Below are 18920 nucleotides of genomic sequence, written 5' to 3'. Positions count from 1 at the left end.
TCTCTAGAGAACCCTAAACTGATACAGGGGTAGAGGAATGCATCTGTTATGTTCTTGGAGAGACTGGTACTTCTGGGTTTCAGGACTTATTAGTCATAGGAGTCAAGTGGAGGCTTAAAGTTTCTGAAAAAATAAACTTAGTAGGCAAAACTTTTATAGAGTCTTAGACAGAGGCCAGGGTATTCTTTAGGATTTTCAGGAATACTGTTGGTTGGGGCTTGCTATATTGTGTCAATTTGCAGTATCTGGTTGAAGATTGCATAAGAGTAACTTCCAGAATGACCTCTCAACTGTATTTGAAATCTCTTAGCCACTGAAACTCTATTTTGTTTCTCTTCCCCCTTTTGGCCAAGAATACACAGTCAATCCCAGGATGCCACAGCCAGGCTCCTCTCTGGGAGCCATGTCTCATGTTGCCTCCCACTTAGGGAGAAGGGTAGTGAGTTTATTTGCAGAGTTTAGCTTAGAGAGAAAGGCCACATCTGAGCAACAAAAGAGGTTTTCTAAGGTGACTCTTAGGTATAATTACAAGTAGGCTTAGCTTCACCATTGCAGAAACAAGTTTCATAAGGGCAAGCCTCAAGATCAAGGGCTTTGCTTATTAAATTGGCAGTTTCTAATGCTTAAGAAAAATACCAGGGATTCCCTAGGTGGGAAAGATTAATAGTTCGACTTTTTTTTCTCCAGTCCCTCAAGGGACTTTACAAATACTTTTTTATTTTCTACACCAAATACTCTGGATTGTATCAGGGTATTACAATAACCTGTGCAGAATAACAAGATCTCATTCCCTATTCTAGATTCCATATAATTAGGTTGTTTAAATAAACTGACAGAGAGGTTAAATTAGGTAATAGGCTACAGAAAATTTAAATTTTGGACAAAATAAGCATTCTTCCTTTTATATCACACAGAAGTTGAAGTTTTAAAATAAAAACAATATCATCTTTACCCTGTACTCTGATTTACCTTAGTCCTAACCAGATCCATTTCCTCCATCTCTCTTATTGAAGTCTAATTTCTTTTTTAGCTTCTTTAACAGTTGCTTTTGGAGTAATGCTGACTTTCAGAGCTACAGAACTCTAACTCTGAGTCTCAGGTGTCACAAAGATATCCAAAATTCCAGGGAACTATCAGGTTGTACACAAAGAGTACAGCATCTCCGAATTTAGAAATAACAGTTAAAACTCAGGAATAAATGTGACTGCTATGAGAGCTTACAGTCTAGGCCCTAATTTTCTTATAAGCATTTTCATATAGTATTGTGCTATTCATTTCCAAATCGATACAACGGGCCTTGTCAAAAATTTTCTGTACTCTGTAATCATTGATTGCCCAATCTCCGCCCACTTTCTATCCCCTGAAAACCTACGTTTTCAAATTGAATTCTGAGTTTGCTCATTATAGTTAGTTTATATCAATGAGACCATACAGCATTTTTCTTTTTTTTTTTTATGGCTTATTTCACTCCACGTAGTGTCCTCAGGGTTCATTCACCTCATTGCATGCCTCACAACTTCATTCCTTTCTGCAGCGGTACAATATTCCATCGTATAGATACCCTACCGTTTGTCCTTCTGCTCGTCAGTCGGTGGATCCTTGGACCATCTACATCCATTGGCAATTGTGAGCAATGCCTCCATTAACCCCAGTGTGCAAATGTCTATTCCTGTCCCTGCTTTCAGTTCTTCCATGTATACACCTAGTAGCAGGACTGCAGGATCATATGACAACCCTAAACTTAGCCTCCTGTGGAACTACCACACTGCCCTCCAGAGGAGCTGCACCATTTTACGTCCCTCCCAATAGCACAACTCTCTCTCCACACACATATTCTCCAGCAGTTGTATCTTTCTGTTTATTTTTTACAGTTTTATTCACATCCCATACAATCCATCCTAAAAATATACAATCAATGGTTCCTGGTGTAATCACATAGTTATGCATTCACCACCACCATCTATATAAGAACATTTCTGCAAAGAAAGAAGAAAAAGAAAAGAAAAAAGAGAGAGAGTGAAAAATCCCATATTCTTCCCTTATATCCCTGCTTACTGACATTTAGCTTTGGTATATTACCTTTATTACAATTAAAGAAAGAATATTACAGTGTTACTGTTAACCATAGACATTAGTTTGCATTAATCGTATTTATTTCATTTTTAACACCTTGCAATGGTGATATACATTTGTTCTCATTCATGTAAAAACCTCCTTATATTTCTACAATTAATCATCGTCATTGTCTACTCTAGATTTCACTAAGTTTTACAGTCCCAGTTTCCATCCTCTATCTTTCTTTCTGGTGTCATACAGGCCCTTAGCCTTCCTCTTCAATCATACTCACATTCAATTTTGTTCATTATGCTTACAATATTGTGCTACCATCACACAGTATTGTGCTATCTATCCATTTCTGAATATTCACAATCAATCTTGCTAACCATTCTGCACTCCTTAAGCATCAAATGCCCAATCTCTACCCTCTTTCTATCTTCTGATCATCTTTGTTCTCAACTTTAACTCTCAGAGTTTGCTCATTATAGTTAGTTCATATTAGTGAGACCATATAGTACTTGTCCGTTTGTTTCTGGCTTATTTCACTCAAAATAATGTTGTCAAGTTTCATCCATGTTGTTGCATGTGTCATGACTTAATTCCATCTTACAGCTGTATAATATTCCATCATATGTATGCCAAAATTTGTTTATCCACTTAATTGATGGACATGTGTGCTGTTTCCATCTATTGGTAATCAAGTATAATACTGCTACAAATAACGGTGTGCAAATGTCCCTGTTCTTAGTTCTTCCATGTATATACCCAGTAATGGGATTCCTGGATCATATGCAAATCTATATTTAGCTTCTAAAGCTTCTTTAAAAAAGGAATTATATTAGAAGTGTACAAATCTGAATATATTTGCCAGGATGTAGATTAGAAACAGGAACATTAATTATTTCTTATGAATGTTTACAAAATTTAAATTTTTCAAACATTTAAAATTTTCTACTAAAATTAACAGGCAAAATAGAAATTAAAATCAATGAGTATTAAAATTTTAAACAAAATTATCTAAATAAGCTGTTTATTAACTTTAAAAATATCATTACAGCATATAAAATATTTTTATAAAAATAAAGCTACTAGCATTTCTAGAATATAAAGTCCATCTAGTTGCCAGTGTAAAGAATCAGTATCACACTTAATACATTCTGTCTAGACTTACATATATATGTATATAAATTTAAGAGTACTATAAATTGCTTAATATTGCATAATATTCCTGAAGGAGGCTAGCCCAGTGCTAGTCAACATTATTGAGCAAAATAAGCCAGAAACAAATGGACAAGTACTGTATGGTCTCACTAATATGAACTAACTATAATGAGCAAACTCTGAGAGTTAAAATATATGTATATAAAGGCACATATATATATATGTATATATATGTATATAAAGGCACAGTCATTAACATATATACGTATACATATGTATATAAAGGCACATAGTCATTAATATTAAACAAATGAACACTTGCAGTAGCACATTTTTAGGATAGTTGATAAATGCATAGTTGACACTCTAGCAAAGATGGGGGAGTTTGCACACAAATAATTCAAGGTTAGAAATGTGTTCTTTTAATAATCTACATGTCTATTCGAATGTAAGGGGAATAAAATGGGAGGAAAAAAATATTTTAGTGCACCAACACAATAACCTGCACATGTCCTAAAATATTCTTACCGTCACACTGTGGATATTGGCCTAAAGTTACTTGTTCACCTCTTGCTTTGATGTGGAAGACATCACAAGCTTTAGAAATTATTTCTGGCCATTTTCCTCACAGTCTTGACACCTATAAAAATAGCTTTTCAAGTGAGCTCTGGTCCTCACACACCTATCCTGAAATTGGTAACTTTTACGTAATTATTAAAAATGACTGTTTCTTCATAACAAAGAAATAAAAAGCCAGAATTTTAATAATTAGAAAATATTATGGAATTCATTTTAGATTTCTGAACTATTTAGATTTCAAATGTAACTGACTTTACTCAAAGGTCCATTTCCCAAAATAATGTCTGGATATATCTTTAAATCTATAAAATCACATGAATTTCAAATGATCATCAAGTATACTGTAGTAAGTTAAAGATTTAATTTAATTTGTGATATGAACTTTCTCATTGCATTTATTTTCTTAAGCATTATTATGAAAAACTCAGATTAGAAAATCTTAATCATTTGAAACAATCTAGACTTGTACAGTTTTATGCTGAAAAATATCTTCAGATATGTATTTCTTTTGCAATTTTGGAAGGGCAGCTATCTCTGGGTAACAAATTGTTCTTCCTGCTTTAGCAGGCCCATAAAATGCCTTACAAACATAACAGTATGCAGGAATGTTAAAATAGAAACTACAGTATATCATCAAGTATACTGTAGTAAGTTAAACTACAGTATACTTGATGATCATTTGAAATTCATGTGATTTTATAGATTTAAAGATATATCCAGACATTATTTTGGGAAATGGACCTTTGAGTAAAGTCAGTTACATTTGAAATCTAAATAGTTCAGAAATCTAATAATTCCACTCAAATAAGAGACTCTTTTCCTTTTTCATAGCAGAAAAGTTTGAGTCTTTTCAACTGGCAAGCAGATGAAGTGCTTGCCCAAGTGCTGCCTTCATATTCATTAACCCATAATGAATCTGTTAATTGAATATGTAAGGTTGCCTAATTATATGTAAGACATTTCCTCAGATTTAAAGGGTAGTAATAAAAAATTTAAGCTGCAACACTAGACCAAGCATTTAAGCATTGATAAATGTGAACTGGAAAGTGCACAATTCCAATATGAATTAGTTAATTGCTTCTGTTAATTTAGGTGAAATACATTAGTGGAAAGGTCAATCCATTTGAGGCTTGATGTGTTTTTCAAATAGCAAATTAAAAAACAGCAAATCAAAGAGTGCTACAAAGTGGGAAGGCCTGGAATCCACTTTTCCAATCCAGAGATTGGAGAGTGGACTTGAATACCCCACAGAGTCAACTTTCTGTGAGTAACCACGGGTTCTCACAGAAAGTTCTCAAACTGGGCTTCCTTAAGACACCAGGAAGCTTTGTTAAAAATACGAATATCAATGCCCTGAGCCCCTCCTTAGATTAATTGACATCTCTGGAGGTGGGGCCGGACATCAGTGTTTATAAAAGCTCCCTAAATGATTATAATTGGAGCCAGGATTGAAAACCATTGGACTAATCCATTAATGTCTGATCCATCACCGTTATTCCTCTCACAGACTAACCAGGAATAAAGCAGCAACATCTGTCCATAGCAAGTACATAAACATTAGAAACATAACAGTGTCATACTTAAGGCTCTCTTTTCTTTCTAGGAGATACAACAAGCTGTCTTTGGTCTCTCCTCCATTTTTTCTTCTGCACAGGTCTCTACCAAATGGTTTTATACTTAACACTTGGATTTGGGAAGTAAGGAATAATCTCAGCTTCAAGCATTTGCTCCTGGAAATTCCAATTTCACAAACAGTTATCTTGCTGTGTAATGTCAGTTATCTTTATACCAAAAAAAAAATGTCAGTGGAATTCTGTATTGGGCCTTGTTTTGGAAACTTATCTTTATCTCTTGCATCTTGTGTCCCTCACAGCACCTAGTAGAGTATAAGACCCATGAAACGCCCCAACAAAAATATTTGTGAATGGATTGTTTCTTTCTGAGGTACTCTTACACTCCGACTGCACTGAATATTCTGACTTCTTTCCTGTCTCACATGGTCCTTGTATAGCTTCACACATGCAATTACTGTCATTTCAACCTCATTGAGAATGTGAGGATAAGACAATGCCACACAGTTCTTTCGTGTTTTTCCTAGGCTCTACATCAATGGTTGGCACATAATGCATGATCAATGAATATCTGTTGAATTGAATTTGATTAAGAGAGGGAGAAAAATCAGGTTTGGCAACAGCAATCAAGAAGAAGGTTCAGAAACCTTCTGAAAGGTTTCAGAATACTCATGCCTGCAGCAAGAACCCTCTGTGATATGGTGCTAAATGTCCAAATTGGAAGTCTGTACACTGGCCCTAAGTGTAGTCCATTTCTGTGATGTCCCTTTCACAAAGTGAACTGTTCAGTTAAGAAGGAGACTGGCATTCCCTCTCTATTGTCAAGACCTACTAAATGTTCTTCTTTTATCTTCTTAGCAGTCCATTCCGGCATGTGAAAGAGGGTAATAGGGTTTAGCTTTGTTTGTTAGTGAATATGAATATGGATTCCTGTCTCAAAAATCACCAAAATTCATGGGAGAATTCTTAATGCCCAAAGGTCCTCTGACTTGAAAGGTAATATAAAGGTAGGAGGATTTGGGGGAAAAGCTTATGTTTAGGAATGGGACAGTCATAAAGCGAAAAATAACAGTTGAGCTATGTGTAGAACTGAGGAATTTATAAAGTAAACAAACAAACAAGGAATGAGAAAAAAGGCAAATATAACAAAGCCACCTGCCAAGCAATATCTGGACAATAAAAAATAAATAAATCCTGAAGTCTGCATATTAGTAACTCTTCCTCACACAAGATGATAAAAGATGGTTGCTTCCATTCTGAGACGTGCCCATGTGACCAGCTGTGTGATCTGTGTGCTCTGAACACAGAATTTACTTTATAAATTCCTCAGTCTGAGAAGGACTGCAGAGTTCTAAGTACCAGACTTTCTATGGTAAATTTAGCTAATGAAACTATTGTTTTTACCTAAAAGTCAAAAAGGTTTTTTTAATGAAAGTCCTTTTCCTGAACTAACTGAAGTCTAAAATATGGCTGCATCTCTGAGATTTTTCCTCCCAAATTTAAATTATAACTGTAACATCTCCCCCAAGGAGTTCTCACCAGTATCAGATTATACATATTTAATTCCAGCTCTTAATTTTTAAATGACAATATTCACCTGCACATACACATCATCAACTGCAGAGGGAGCTAATACCTTTTTCCTCCGACCCTTCAGAAAATACTGAGTAGCTGGAATTTTAATTTCTTCCCATGTCTGTTAAGTGTGATTAGTGATCAAGGACTGAGCTCATCTGTGCACTCAGTTTGAAGCCTGTAAAACAAATATGAGGTAGAAGTGGGCTTTTCAACAGATAAATCAAATAATTTCCTGGGGTCTTAAAAAAGTGGAGGATATATTTTAAAAGGAAAGAATTGTTTTGTATCAAAACATGATTTTTGGAGTCATAGCCAATTAGGACTCACTCCATGCAACTACAAATACCCTTTGCCATAAGGTATTCTGACCTCATCAGGGGATGAGGAATTGAATTTTTATTGTTAATAAACACCACAATCTTAGCTTCTTCCTTCTGAATGCTGGAAGGAAAAGATAATTAAATGAGCATTTAGATTTCAAATTAAAAGCCAATATTCTCATTAAATTAAAAACACAAGTGAGTTTATTTTATAGAGGTTTTCATAATGGGCTCAAAATACTTAATGTTTCTGGCTAAAAATATGTTAAGCTCTTTATATGCTTTTGTTAATAAATTAGATACCATTTATCTATAAATATACCTTGCATTAAGCTTTCCTGTTAAGAGTTTTCAGGAAACATTTCAAATAAAGTGGTTGAGCACATCCCGTTTGAGATGAATGAGATCATTAGGAAACACTTACATCTGAAATAAGCACTGAAATCATTCAGCACACAACCGAAGGGCCCTAATTTTTTAAATATTTCAAACAATGTGCCTCTTTTAAATCATTAGACTTAGAGACATTTAAGGAACTCATTCAATTAACCCAGAAGAGGAAAATGCTATAATGTGTGATTTATTTTTCCAGATAAATTAAAATGCAAGTGTATCTAGTAGGAAAGGTGGGCTGCCATCATGGTTATAATGGGGACAGGAAGGCACTTAAGCAGTGCCACCTGAGGCTGAAACGGTCCCTGAACATCGGAGCTTGAAGTTCAAGTTGGATGTTTAGTTATTGTCAAAACGAAAGGTACACCTTTGTTGAAAGCGGAATCTTCATGCTCCATTCAGTTACCTTCAGTGATATCAAACTAACAAATGCCCCCCAACCTTAACTGCAAACTACAAAGAAATCTGAATTGTTAAGGTTTCATACCTTATCATTCAAGTTCATATAAAGCTGATGCCTTCACATTAAAACTTTGCATCCTATTACTTAGGTGAGGAAATATAAGGCAAGAATTTATTTTTCTCCTCTGCAACTGCAGGATATTGGCTCCACCAGGCCTAATGAACTGGTTTCACAAGGAAATAAATAGAGCACGCTGTAGCTTATGTTCCTATGTGCGGGGAGTTTTAAACACGAATTGTAAACAATAAATAATTACAGATGGGGGAAAGTGGGAGAAGGAAGTATTATAAGGGTGTGAGAAAAATTTTTCTTAACCAAGCCAGTGGAAAAGACTGAAATTAAAAATGTTAGAAATCTGGGCAGGCCATGGTGGCTCAGCAGGCAGACTTCTTACCTGCCATGCCGGAGACCTGGGTTCGATTCCCAGTGCTTGCCCATGCAAAAAAAAAAAAAAAACCGTTAGAAATCTGAAGACGGTTTTGTCAAAGACGGTTATGTTAACCATTGTGAAATCTATGGAGGAAATAAGAAAAAAAATAAACAAAATAATAAAAGAAGAAAAGGGTGAGACTGTGAGAAGAGAGTGTGACAGTATAAGAAAGAGTTGATCAAGTCCTACAAACAGAAATCAAGAAGACGTGCACTGAAGAAATAGTTATAAGTCACTTCTTTTCTGCTAAGTGTCATGTTCACCTTAAATTAAAGAGCTTGGGCAAAACACAGCTGTACTCATGAGTTGAAATTAGGGTGACTAAGAATGGCCATAGCTCACATACCCCTAAAGAGTGAGAGAAAGATCAAAGATGATGGTGGAGTTATACAGAGAAGGTAGGGTTTAACAAATGAGTATGAGTACTGAATCAGCATACTGATATCTCTTTTAGTCTCCAGTACCATAGAGCAGCTAGAAATAAAAATTAAAATTGTGGAATTGTAACCCATACCAAACTCTGAAATCTGTTCTACAACTAATTATTGCGATGTACTTAGAAATTTATCAGATTTTTGTTTATGTGTTATTTTTCACAAAAAAGAAAAAAAAAGAGAAGATAGGATTTAACAAATGAATATGACTGCTAAATCAATATATTGATATTTCTTTCGGTCTCCAGTGTCTTGGAACAGCTAGAAGACAAAATGAATTTTTTTTTTCACGAAAAATCATGGAACTGTAACCCTGTAACCCATACCAAACTTTAAAATCTGTTATATAACTACTTGTTTAAAATGTACTTCGAAATTTATTTCTTTTTTGTGTATTTGTTATTTTACACAATAAACTAAATGTCAAAAAAAAAAAAAAGAAATTAGAGGGAATAGTTTTCCTCCAGGGGATGATGACATGAAAAAAAAATGCTGTCTCAGAACCTACAGACAGAAAAGTTTACAGGCTAAGATGAGGAAAAACAAAACAAAACCTAAGATCAGAAAGATAAAATGTTTCTTAACCAGAGAGAGTTAAGAAAGTTCCTTTCACTTTGGTGGAATTAGCCAACAGTCCCAGAGGGAATCTGTTTACTCATTTGCCCAAATCCACCAATAAAAATTCTTATTAAATAGTTAGCATGTGCTCCATGCTGCTTTAGGAACTGAAGAAGACACTAGAGAGATATAAGACATGATCCCGGCTCTGAATACATCACTGTCTCATTGGAGAGTAGGGCTCACATGAAAAAGCCATCAGAGCATAATTCAAACGAGCCTCTCATTTGTCATCTTACTAGACCTTTTGAAATGTTTTATGAGAAGAAACCAAGATATATACCCCTTTCTGACTGGAGTAGAAGAGAATCTCTTTGTTGTACCTCCCTATGTAACAAATACTAATAATGCCATCATTTTGCATGCAGTATGTTCCTTTCTACGGAATGATGAAATTAAAGTCGGCAAGCAAGAGTTAGCTCAAGGGTGAACAACCCCATTTTAGGCTTTAAAAAGAATGCAAACCAATGACTTCTAGTTTGTGTGCCTTTCTTGGCATTTTTCCTTTATCAGTTCAATTTATGCAGGTTTCTCTTTTCTCTTTCTCAGAATTTTTTGACGGTTTTTCAGTGCCTCAATATGTAAGCCTAAAGTCTTTAAGATCTGTACAAGCTCGGACCTATGATGTGACAGCCTTATCTGCTGTTCCTCCAGCCCAGTTCAAATGTCCACTGTTCCCGAGAGCTGGTCTCTTTCCTCGGTGGAGCACTGGCATGATGCTGTTGATTGCTCTTTTGTAACTTCCCTGCACAGCCTCTGATTGTTTTCTACCTATCTGTAGGGAAGGGCTGTCCTTGATTATAACCCAGCCTCTAACACCATGCCTTGCATTGAAAGGTGCTTAAAACATGTTTGCGGAATTGTTCCACAGCCACCACTCCTTTCCCTTATCAGTACGTTTTCTCTATCCCTCCAAAACCCAGACCTTACGTTTTAATTCTTCAAATATTATGGATCTTAGTCCTCTGATAAAAAGTCCTCTGATAAAAAGATAATAAAATTGTATCTTATAAACATACACTGTTAGTTAGTCAGGATTCCTCAGCCATAGAGACTTCCTGTGCATCCAGCTCCCTTAATTGCCTATGCTAAGGTCCATGGTTCCTTCATGAAAACATCTGCTCAGATAACCTTGGGTAGAAACTTTGTGTTCTGAGAGGCTGGACATAGTTCTATAAACCTAACACTAAAATGAAATCGTTTTATCTATTTCTACTACCGTTTAGCATCCAAGCACGGAATGAAGCATTAGGCAATCTTGGTACTGAGAGCGCCTAAAGCAAAGTCTTTTCTGCTTGACACTTAACACCCAAGGAAATAAGATTCTAGGTCCTCTGAAATAACACTTGAGAATCAAGTAGAGTTGCTTGGTAGGCCTCTCACAATGACATTCCTTTTCCATGGAAAAACAGAATAGAAACAGTGTTTATCAGTAGGTCCATGCCAGGTTTACACTGGGAGTGAGGAGGGTAAGAGACCTCCAGAAGTCTTTTCAGGTGGCCCCCAAGTATAGTTTACAGAGCTCCAAACCCACTCTGGCGCGAGATCTCTGGGTTCTTGATGTGCCACAAGTATACTGACCTGTAGAGACCCAAACACTAGAAATAAGACCCAATGGAGTTAGGAAAGCACTTAAATTAGGGGGCCAAGAGATGAAAGCTCAACTCCTAAGAAGCAATTCAAATGAACCCGAGGTCTAGACGGATGACAGATGTTAGCAGGGGCAACAGAAAAGCAAAACAAACGTATGTGTATCTGTTTTGCAGGATTTAAGCAGACGGCTGGATGGAAAGATCCGAGAAGACGAAAGGAGTCAATGATAAACTCCGAAGCAGTTAGATAGGGACCAGGACCCCGCATCCACCGGCCGTAACCGAGGCTGCCCGCGGCCGTCCCAGCCGGCAGAGGGCAGCAGTCGGGCGGGAGAAGCCCGGCGAGGGCCGCGCGGCGTCCGCCCGCTCTCGAGGATCCTCATTTTGAGTGCGGGGCGACTAACTCGCATCCACCACTACCCTCTCCGACTCCCTCGGGGCTCGTTGCGGGGAGTGGGTTGGGGGTGTGTCCGGGGCCCTGGGGGTATCGATGAGTAAATCCCGGTACCCCTGCCTAGGGAAGAGAGAGCGCCCCATGGGTCCCCGGGAGAGAAAGAGAGCCGGGGTTCATAGCGGGCCCAAGGACGGAGGTGGGATGGGAATCAGCGTCCCCCGCCCGGTTCTCGTCTGGGCCCTCCAGGCGCCCGGGCTTCTCCCTCCGCCGCTCCGTGCCCAGGCCCCGCCCGCGGGGCGGGAAGGGAGACCTCGGCGATTCAGCGCCGGCCGCTGGGGCCCCTCGCAAGTCCCCGCCCGCAACGCCGCCGGAGGCCGCTATCTCCGCCCGATTTCGGCCAAGGTGCGCCTCCCCGCCGGCGCTGACGAGCCCGAAACGACGACGGGGACCGAGCCTCCCAGAGCTGCCGCACAGCTTTCAGCCCCGCCGTCGGGAAGTAAGCGGCGTGGGCCAAGTCCCCGTGAGCCAGGGACGCCGAGTGGACGTGACCGTAGGCGCAGAGCGCCCGCACCCGCCGACTTTATGTAAATCGGGGCTGCGCCCGGGCGTCCTAGACAGGATGGACCAGCCCCCCGCGCCTCGGCCCTCACGTCCAATAAGAAGAGCCCCAGCTTGACACCTGCCTATATACAGGCGAGCGCGCCCCCGGCCCGCGGACCGCGCGCACACTCCGCAGAGCCCCCACGCCGCGGGCGAGCGAGACCTCAGCCCGCCACCATGACTTCCAGTAAGATCGAGATGCCCGGCGAGGTGAAGGCCGACCCCGCAGCCCTTATGGCGTCCCTGCACCTCTTGCCGTCGCCCACGCCCAACCTCGAAATCAAGTACACCAAGGTAAGCGCGGCCGGCGAGCGCCCGCCGTCCACGGAGACTTTCTAGAACCTTCTTTGCCCCCCAGGCTTGTCGTAGGGGATGAGGGCGGCGTGACGCGCTGTCCGGGTCCAGCTCGGCCTCCCCGCGCAGTAGAGGGGCGCCCAGCCTGCGGGGTCGGGGCTTTCGCAGGCCTGTCGGGGTCCTGGGAAGCCGCAGCGACTCGAGCAACCTGAAGCGCGGCGCTGAGAGGTAGCAGTCAACGGCTCCTCCCCAAACCATGTCAGCGGCCGGTTTCTGGTCCGTTTCTCCCGGTCCTGACCGCTTGCGCGGAAGGCGTCGGAGCTGCTTCGACCCCTCCAAAGGAGAAGGGCTTGCGTCGGCTTAGTTGGCCTCGCAGCCTCGGGCGTCTCTTTTCGGTCCTCCGCCTTCAGGGGGCCGCTCGGCTGCTCGTCCCGGATGAGGTCCTCGGAGGGCCGGGACCGTGCGGAGGGGCTTCCCTTAGGAAATTGTCAAGACACCCAGCGCTGTGGCTGGTTTACACATTTCATGGAAATCTGGCTAATAATTGCAGTAGACCCTGTGTCAGCTTTCCGTGTGAATTTTGTAGGCAGTGGCGATTTCTCTGGAAAACTCGAAAAGTCTTTACGTTTGTGCAAATTAAAGGATTCACTCTGGGTTTAAAAAAAAAAAATTCTAACGAACTCTGACATTTTGGGTTTGCCAAACAGAAATTTTTGTTGTTGTACCACCTAAAAAAGAATATGCGTTCGCTCCCTGATATAAATTGAATTATCTTTCTTTCCACGTATTCGACATAGAAAAAAATTTGTTACACACATGGGGGGTTGTAACGTCATAGTGTTTTAGAGAGGGGACTGGATGGGATTTAAAGCCACGTTTCTTGGAGTTCATTTTACCGTTCTCGTTTGATTTTTCTGCTCCTTTCCGTAGAATTCTGCCTCAAACTTCTCCCTATAGACTTAAGCACATACCCGCGCACACGATGTGGTAAAGTTCTTTTCCAGCATGTTTGTTACGAGATAAACTAAATTTGGTAGAGAAGTAGATTTTTGGTTCTGGTAGAACGGTCGAAAGAGAAATATAAGAAATAATGTCTGAATATTGAAATTTCACTTGCATTGAGTTGTAGGATACAAATCACGGTGATTCATATTTTGAGTGTTGATTTAGATGGATTTGATATACCTGTTAGCTTTTTTATATGGTGTAACTAATTTTTTTAAGCTATTTTAATGAGGCCGTTAATAGTTACAACCATTTAGGTAGTTTGCATAACAATAGTGCCAATGTGTCACGAATCTCTCGGTTTAGGATCAAGCTGGGAAAGCATGCAGCATAAAAGTTTGTTTTATGAAGGTGCCTAATCTCCTCAGGCTCTCTTTAAACATCTTAAGATACAATATCTACAAGTGAGAGAGGACCTGACCCTCAAATACGGTGCTTGATTTTAGTCCTGCTTTTAATAAGATTTTCCTAACAGCCCCCAAACAAGTTTAGGTATGCAGTAGGTATCTTCTCTCGGAATTTAATTTGGAAGCTCTCTTCCAGTTCTTTTTTATTTTTTTCTGACTACCCCTCTCTCTTTCTCTCTTGTTCTTGTTCTCCCCCAGTAGGAAAGACAACTGATTTATAGCTAATTGGAGCCTTTAATGTAGAGCTCGAGAAAGACTTTTATCCAGTATCCACTTTCCCCCTTATTACAGAGAAAAACAATAAGAAATGAGATAATGGATTGTAACTTGATTCTTTAATTTGTGGGGAGGAGGCACCTTATTTTTGGCTTGACAAACAACCCTCATAAACATGGAGTAATACTAATCTAAAGGCAAGCTCTTTCCACAAAAAACTTGCAAAATCAGGTATCTGTGAACATTCCTAACAGCTTTCCTCCTCAGCTCTTTAGTGAGAATTAAATTTTCAGAGACAAGAGTCACAGATAAGCAGTTTTTTAACATGCAGAACAGAAGCTGCTCTTCATAGCTGATTGTAATGGATAATGATTTTTTACTTAAAAGGAAAATAAGGTTAATGGAGAGTTTAAAAAATTCATTCATAATCAGAAGTAAGGGAAATTATTTTTAGCAATTTCGAACAGAAGGCTGAACAGGGTAAAATGGGCAGCTTGTCCTTTAGAACAATAATACCACAGTTCATTAGGAATTTTTAAAAGGGTAATGGCTAAAAAAATTATTGTTTAGGGCTTGCTGAATGACATGTATGAAACGAATGCAACATTTATATCAGAAAATGTACTATAAAACAAACAGAAATGGATCTTTAATGAATCACTTTTTGCCTTGTTAAGCAAATACATCTTTATTGATGGATACTACAGTCTATTTTTTCTGTCTTTTGGGGACCAACATAGTCACGTCTTACAAATGTATGATCAGACTTGGAGAATTGGGAATTTTATGTAACTTGCACTTAGAATACTTTGTACTTGTCTTGTATTTTCACCACCCTCCTTCCTCTTCTAAGAGTTTTGCATATAAAAGGAGAATGGAGAGATCATCAGAAGTAAAAGTTACTATTGCCCTTACCTGCCAAAGGTCCTGTGAAAATGCTACAAAATTAAAGGTCCATCCCCAAGGATGCTGAAATACAGGGTAAACTCATAGTTTTGTGTTCGATTTCAAGCAGTTGCATTCAATTGTTAAAGTGTTTGTCTCTCTGAAATTCCAATACGTCTTGTAGACTAATGATCTAGAAGACAATGCTGTCTTTGATGTATGTCTGTTTTTATTTCATTTATCTGTATTTTATTCATAATAAAATATATAAAGTTCCTGTCTGTATTTTATTTCATAACTCAATTATGCAGCAAGCAAGACTCCAAGTTTTAAAAATGATTCCTTATCAAGGGATAGGTTAAAAAACGACTGTTAGTCAAGAAAATGTGATAACTCTGACATGCAGTTGCAAGGGGACCAGTTTGATGTGAGAGAATATATACTCCTTGCATAGGATTCTGATTGCTTTTTGTTATGCTTTTGTAATGAAAGTTTTTCTGAATTGTTTCTGTTTTATCAGCCTGGTTTTTAGAATTTTGCATAGCTGAATATATTATAGAGGTACAAATATTGAAAAACCAAGGTTCAGCACTTTACTGACTCTTTTGATGGCAAAACACTTCCAGATTCCCAGAAGGTCTTTGAAAACTTGCTACCTTAATCCCAACTCTTTCTTCCCCATTGCTCTGACTCCTACTGGCTCTACTAGTCCCACACTCCCTACCTCCCTCCCCATACATGAACATTGTGCTGTCTCTCTGATGATCACTTTTTCAGTGGGAGTTTATGTCCATTGCTAAGAGTTATGTAAAGTGTTATGTTTTCTTCCAGCATCCAATGCTGTGGGCAATTAGAACAGAGGAATAAATGGGACATTTATTGAGTACTAAGAGAAGACCAAAAGAATCAGAATTAATGTGCATTTGGGTACTTATTGTTTATTCTTTTATTTAACCAACTTTTATTGAACACCTACTGTATTTCTGGGATCAATTTCAGTTCACTTCAAAGGAAATTTGAGTGCCCATGTTCCTAACAGTGGTACTTTACAGTATGTTAGTTGGACTGTGAAAGCGTTTGCCTTCTAGAACTTAGGGTCTTATTAGAAAGTTTATCAAAAATTGGCTGTCAGTAAGCATGGTGGTAGTTCAATTGATCCATGTAATAATACCAATAATAATACTTGTAACCCCACTTGTATTTTTATAGGGCCTAATAGGTTACTTAGTAGTTTCATATGCATCTTATTTGATCTTTGCAAATAGGAGAGATAAAAGGAAAAAATTGGAATGATTAATAAGGAAGACCTTGGTCTTGGCTTTAAAAAATTGATAGAGTTTCTTAAACATTATGTTTTTTCTTTTCCTAGCAGTCTATCACACATACTTTTCTGTTTTTTCCCCCAGAGTTTAACCTTTTTTTGTTTGCTTGTTTCTGTTGTAAACATAGAACATATAAACAGGTCTACCCCTCTTAAGCGAAGCTACTGCCAATTTGTGGTTTTGATTCCCTGACTTTAAATTACTATTTTTGATGTTTCTAGGAATTTTTCTTAGGTCTGGAGCAAGATTCTTGCCTGTCCCAGGAATCAGTTTTTAAAAGATAGGATTGGGTCTGGTTATTTCCAAGACTCTACTCAAGATTGTCTGTATTGGTCATAAAGTGGAAATCAAGCCACATATTTATAGAGGACCTCAGGTTTTTAAAAAAATACATTTTCATCATGCAACAGGTTTTTTTTTTATTATAAACAACAAACATACAAACTTTCTTGATGCACAAACCTTCTTAAAATGGTTATCATCAGTGGCTCACAATATCATCATGTAGTTATGTATTCATCACCATGATCATTTTCTTGAAAATTTGCAGCTCTCCAGCAAAAGAAAGAAAAAGCTCATACATGCCATACCCCTTACCACTCCCTTTCATTGGCCAATAGTATTTCAGTTTACTCAGTTTATTTTAACCTTTGTTTTCCCTATTATTTATTTCTTTTCCATATTTTTTACTTATCTGTCCATACCATAGATAAAAGGAGCATCAGACACGAGTCAACAGTTTTTTGATGGTTGTGTAGTGTTTGTATCATCTTCATTTAATCCAAGAAAGCTAAACTTCATCACAGTACTTGAATTAGATCATTCTACTCGGTCCTGCCAGATGTTTTCTACTATCTGTGCTTATGTTAACATATTGAACCTTTGTTTGCTGAGACACTTCTTTCATTTTCATAAAATGATGAATAATAATTTTTCTACTTTGGGATAGAAGATTCTCTGAAGAGACTGTGCTGTAAGGTCTGACTTCCTTGTATCCAGGCTCAGGAAAAGCCAGGTAGGCAGTTAATTTTTTGCTGCTGTTATCAAACCATGGCGATTATCAAATCATGACCAAACCAATCAAGATCTCAAGTCCCAGGGAGCACAGTTCCTTCTCAAGGCTTTTGCAGTTGAATATTAAAGTAAAAATACTGATGTAAAAATAAATAAATAAAACAAACAGAAAAAAACAACTATGAAATACTGATGTATATATTGTTATCTTTTAGTTATCTTAGTAATGGCTTACATGGGTTGGTAAACTACATTCTACTGGGTTTTGTAAATAACATATTATCGGAACATGGTTAGCACCCAGTCTGTTACTGCTTTTGAATACACGTCTACAAACTCTTGGCTTAGAAAAAGAAAGGCAATAAAGTTAACATCCTGGTCAGGCGTGTACCTTATTAGCTATGTGGGCAGTTAACATTTATTCAACATATAGTGCTAGGTACAGTGCCACATCTTGGGGGTTTAGTAGTGAACAGGGTTTATATGGTGTCTACCCTTGCTGGATTTCTTCACTGAGCTTCAGTTTCTACATCGATCAAAATGGAGACAGTTGTACCTGTCTTATGAGGTTGTTGTCAGGACAAAGTAAGAAAGTGTGTGAAAGTGGCGTAGAACAGACAATCCCCCAATACTAATTCCATTTTACCTTTGAAAAGTGACGATTACTTTTACATTATTATTATAATTGTATTTGTAGCTCCAAATTAACGGAGGCCCATTTTAAGGATGATGAGAATTGTATGATTTATAAGATTTTATAAATAAACCATAGTTTACTTTCTTTCTTTTTTTTTAATACATGGGCAGGCACCGGGAAACGAACCTGGGTCTCTGGTGTGGCAAGTGAGAACTCTGCCACTGAGCACCATGGCCTGCCCCATTGTTTACTATTTTAACAATGAGAGTTTAATATTTCAGGTAGATAAAGACTCTTTATCTGCTTATACTCAGGCTGGAATTTCACTCAGTGGAACTCTTTAGAGGTTTCCGCACCAAGGACTTACAACTAAAAAGTCACTTGATCTCTTTATTTACTGTAACAAGTCATTCCCCTTAAGTACCAAATCTAATGCACACACAAGTGATTGCCAAAATGTCACCTTGACTAATTTTTAATTGCCTCTTCAGACATATCTTTTGAGCTTTACTTCGTTTTCCTTTCAGATACATGAATTATTCAAATTGAGAAGTTCTTATTTTTTCTCTTTAACTCTGGCATTTCTGTGCTGCTTGCTTGTCTGTTTTGACGATGGAATTATCATTAAATTGCTTCCCTACAAAGTCTTAACTATTAAGAGTTTATTCACAAGCACTCTCTATTATGTCACATGATTTGAAAATACTTCCAGCCTTCTAAAAATTCCAGTTGGAATAGTAATTGGATGATTTCACTATCCACAATTTTGCTGGGCTCTCAGTAACCCTTCCCTGGAGCTAAACATGGGGGTTTATTGATCTCAGTAGAATATGTTTGAAAATTAGAATGTCTGTGAGTGAACATTCTAATTTTGTTATAGAAGGAAGCCGTTCTTTTATTCTAGTTGAGCTCTGCTACCTCCAGAAGTACTGTGATCTGTATCTTTCCT

At 38.3% G+C, this 18920-nt stretch overlaps 1 protein-coding gene across 1 annotated transcript in view; it reads left to right on the top strand.

Moving 5' to 3' along the window:
• Positions 1-11985: 11985 nt before the first annotated feature.
• Positions 11986-18920, top strand: part of ALDH1A2 (aldehyde dehydrogenase 1 family member A2) — a 103740-nt gene continuing 96805 nt past the window's right edge. The window contains exon 1 of the mRNA XM_077128028.1: positions 11986-12485. Coding sequence (XP_076984143.1) covers positions 12369-12485 — 117 coding nt within the window. The 5' untranslated portion in view covers positions 11986-12368. The remainder of the gene's footprint in view (positions 12486-18920) is intronic.

The sequence above is a fragment of the Tamandua tetradactyla genome, chromosome 14, assembly GCF_023851605.1.
Source record: "Tamandua tetradactyla isolate mTamTet1 chromosome 14, mTamTet1.pri, whole genome shotgun sequence".
NCBI classification, from domain to species: Eukaryota; Metazoa; Chordata; class Mammalia; order Pilosa; family Myrmecophagidae; genus Tamandua; species Tamandua tetradactyla.
Note: the sequence above shows the minus strand (reverse complement) of the source record. Positions and strands in the feature narration are given on the sequence as shown.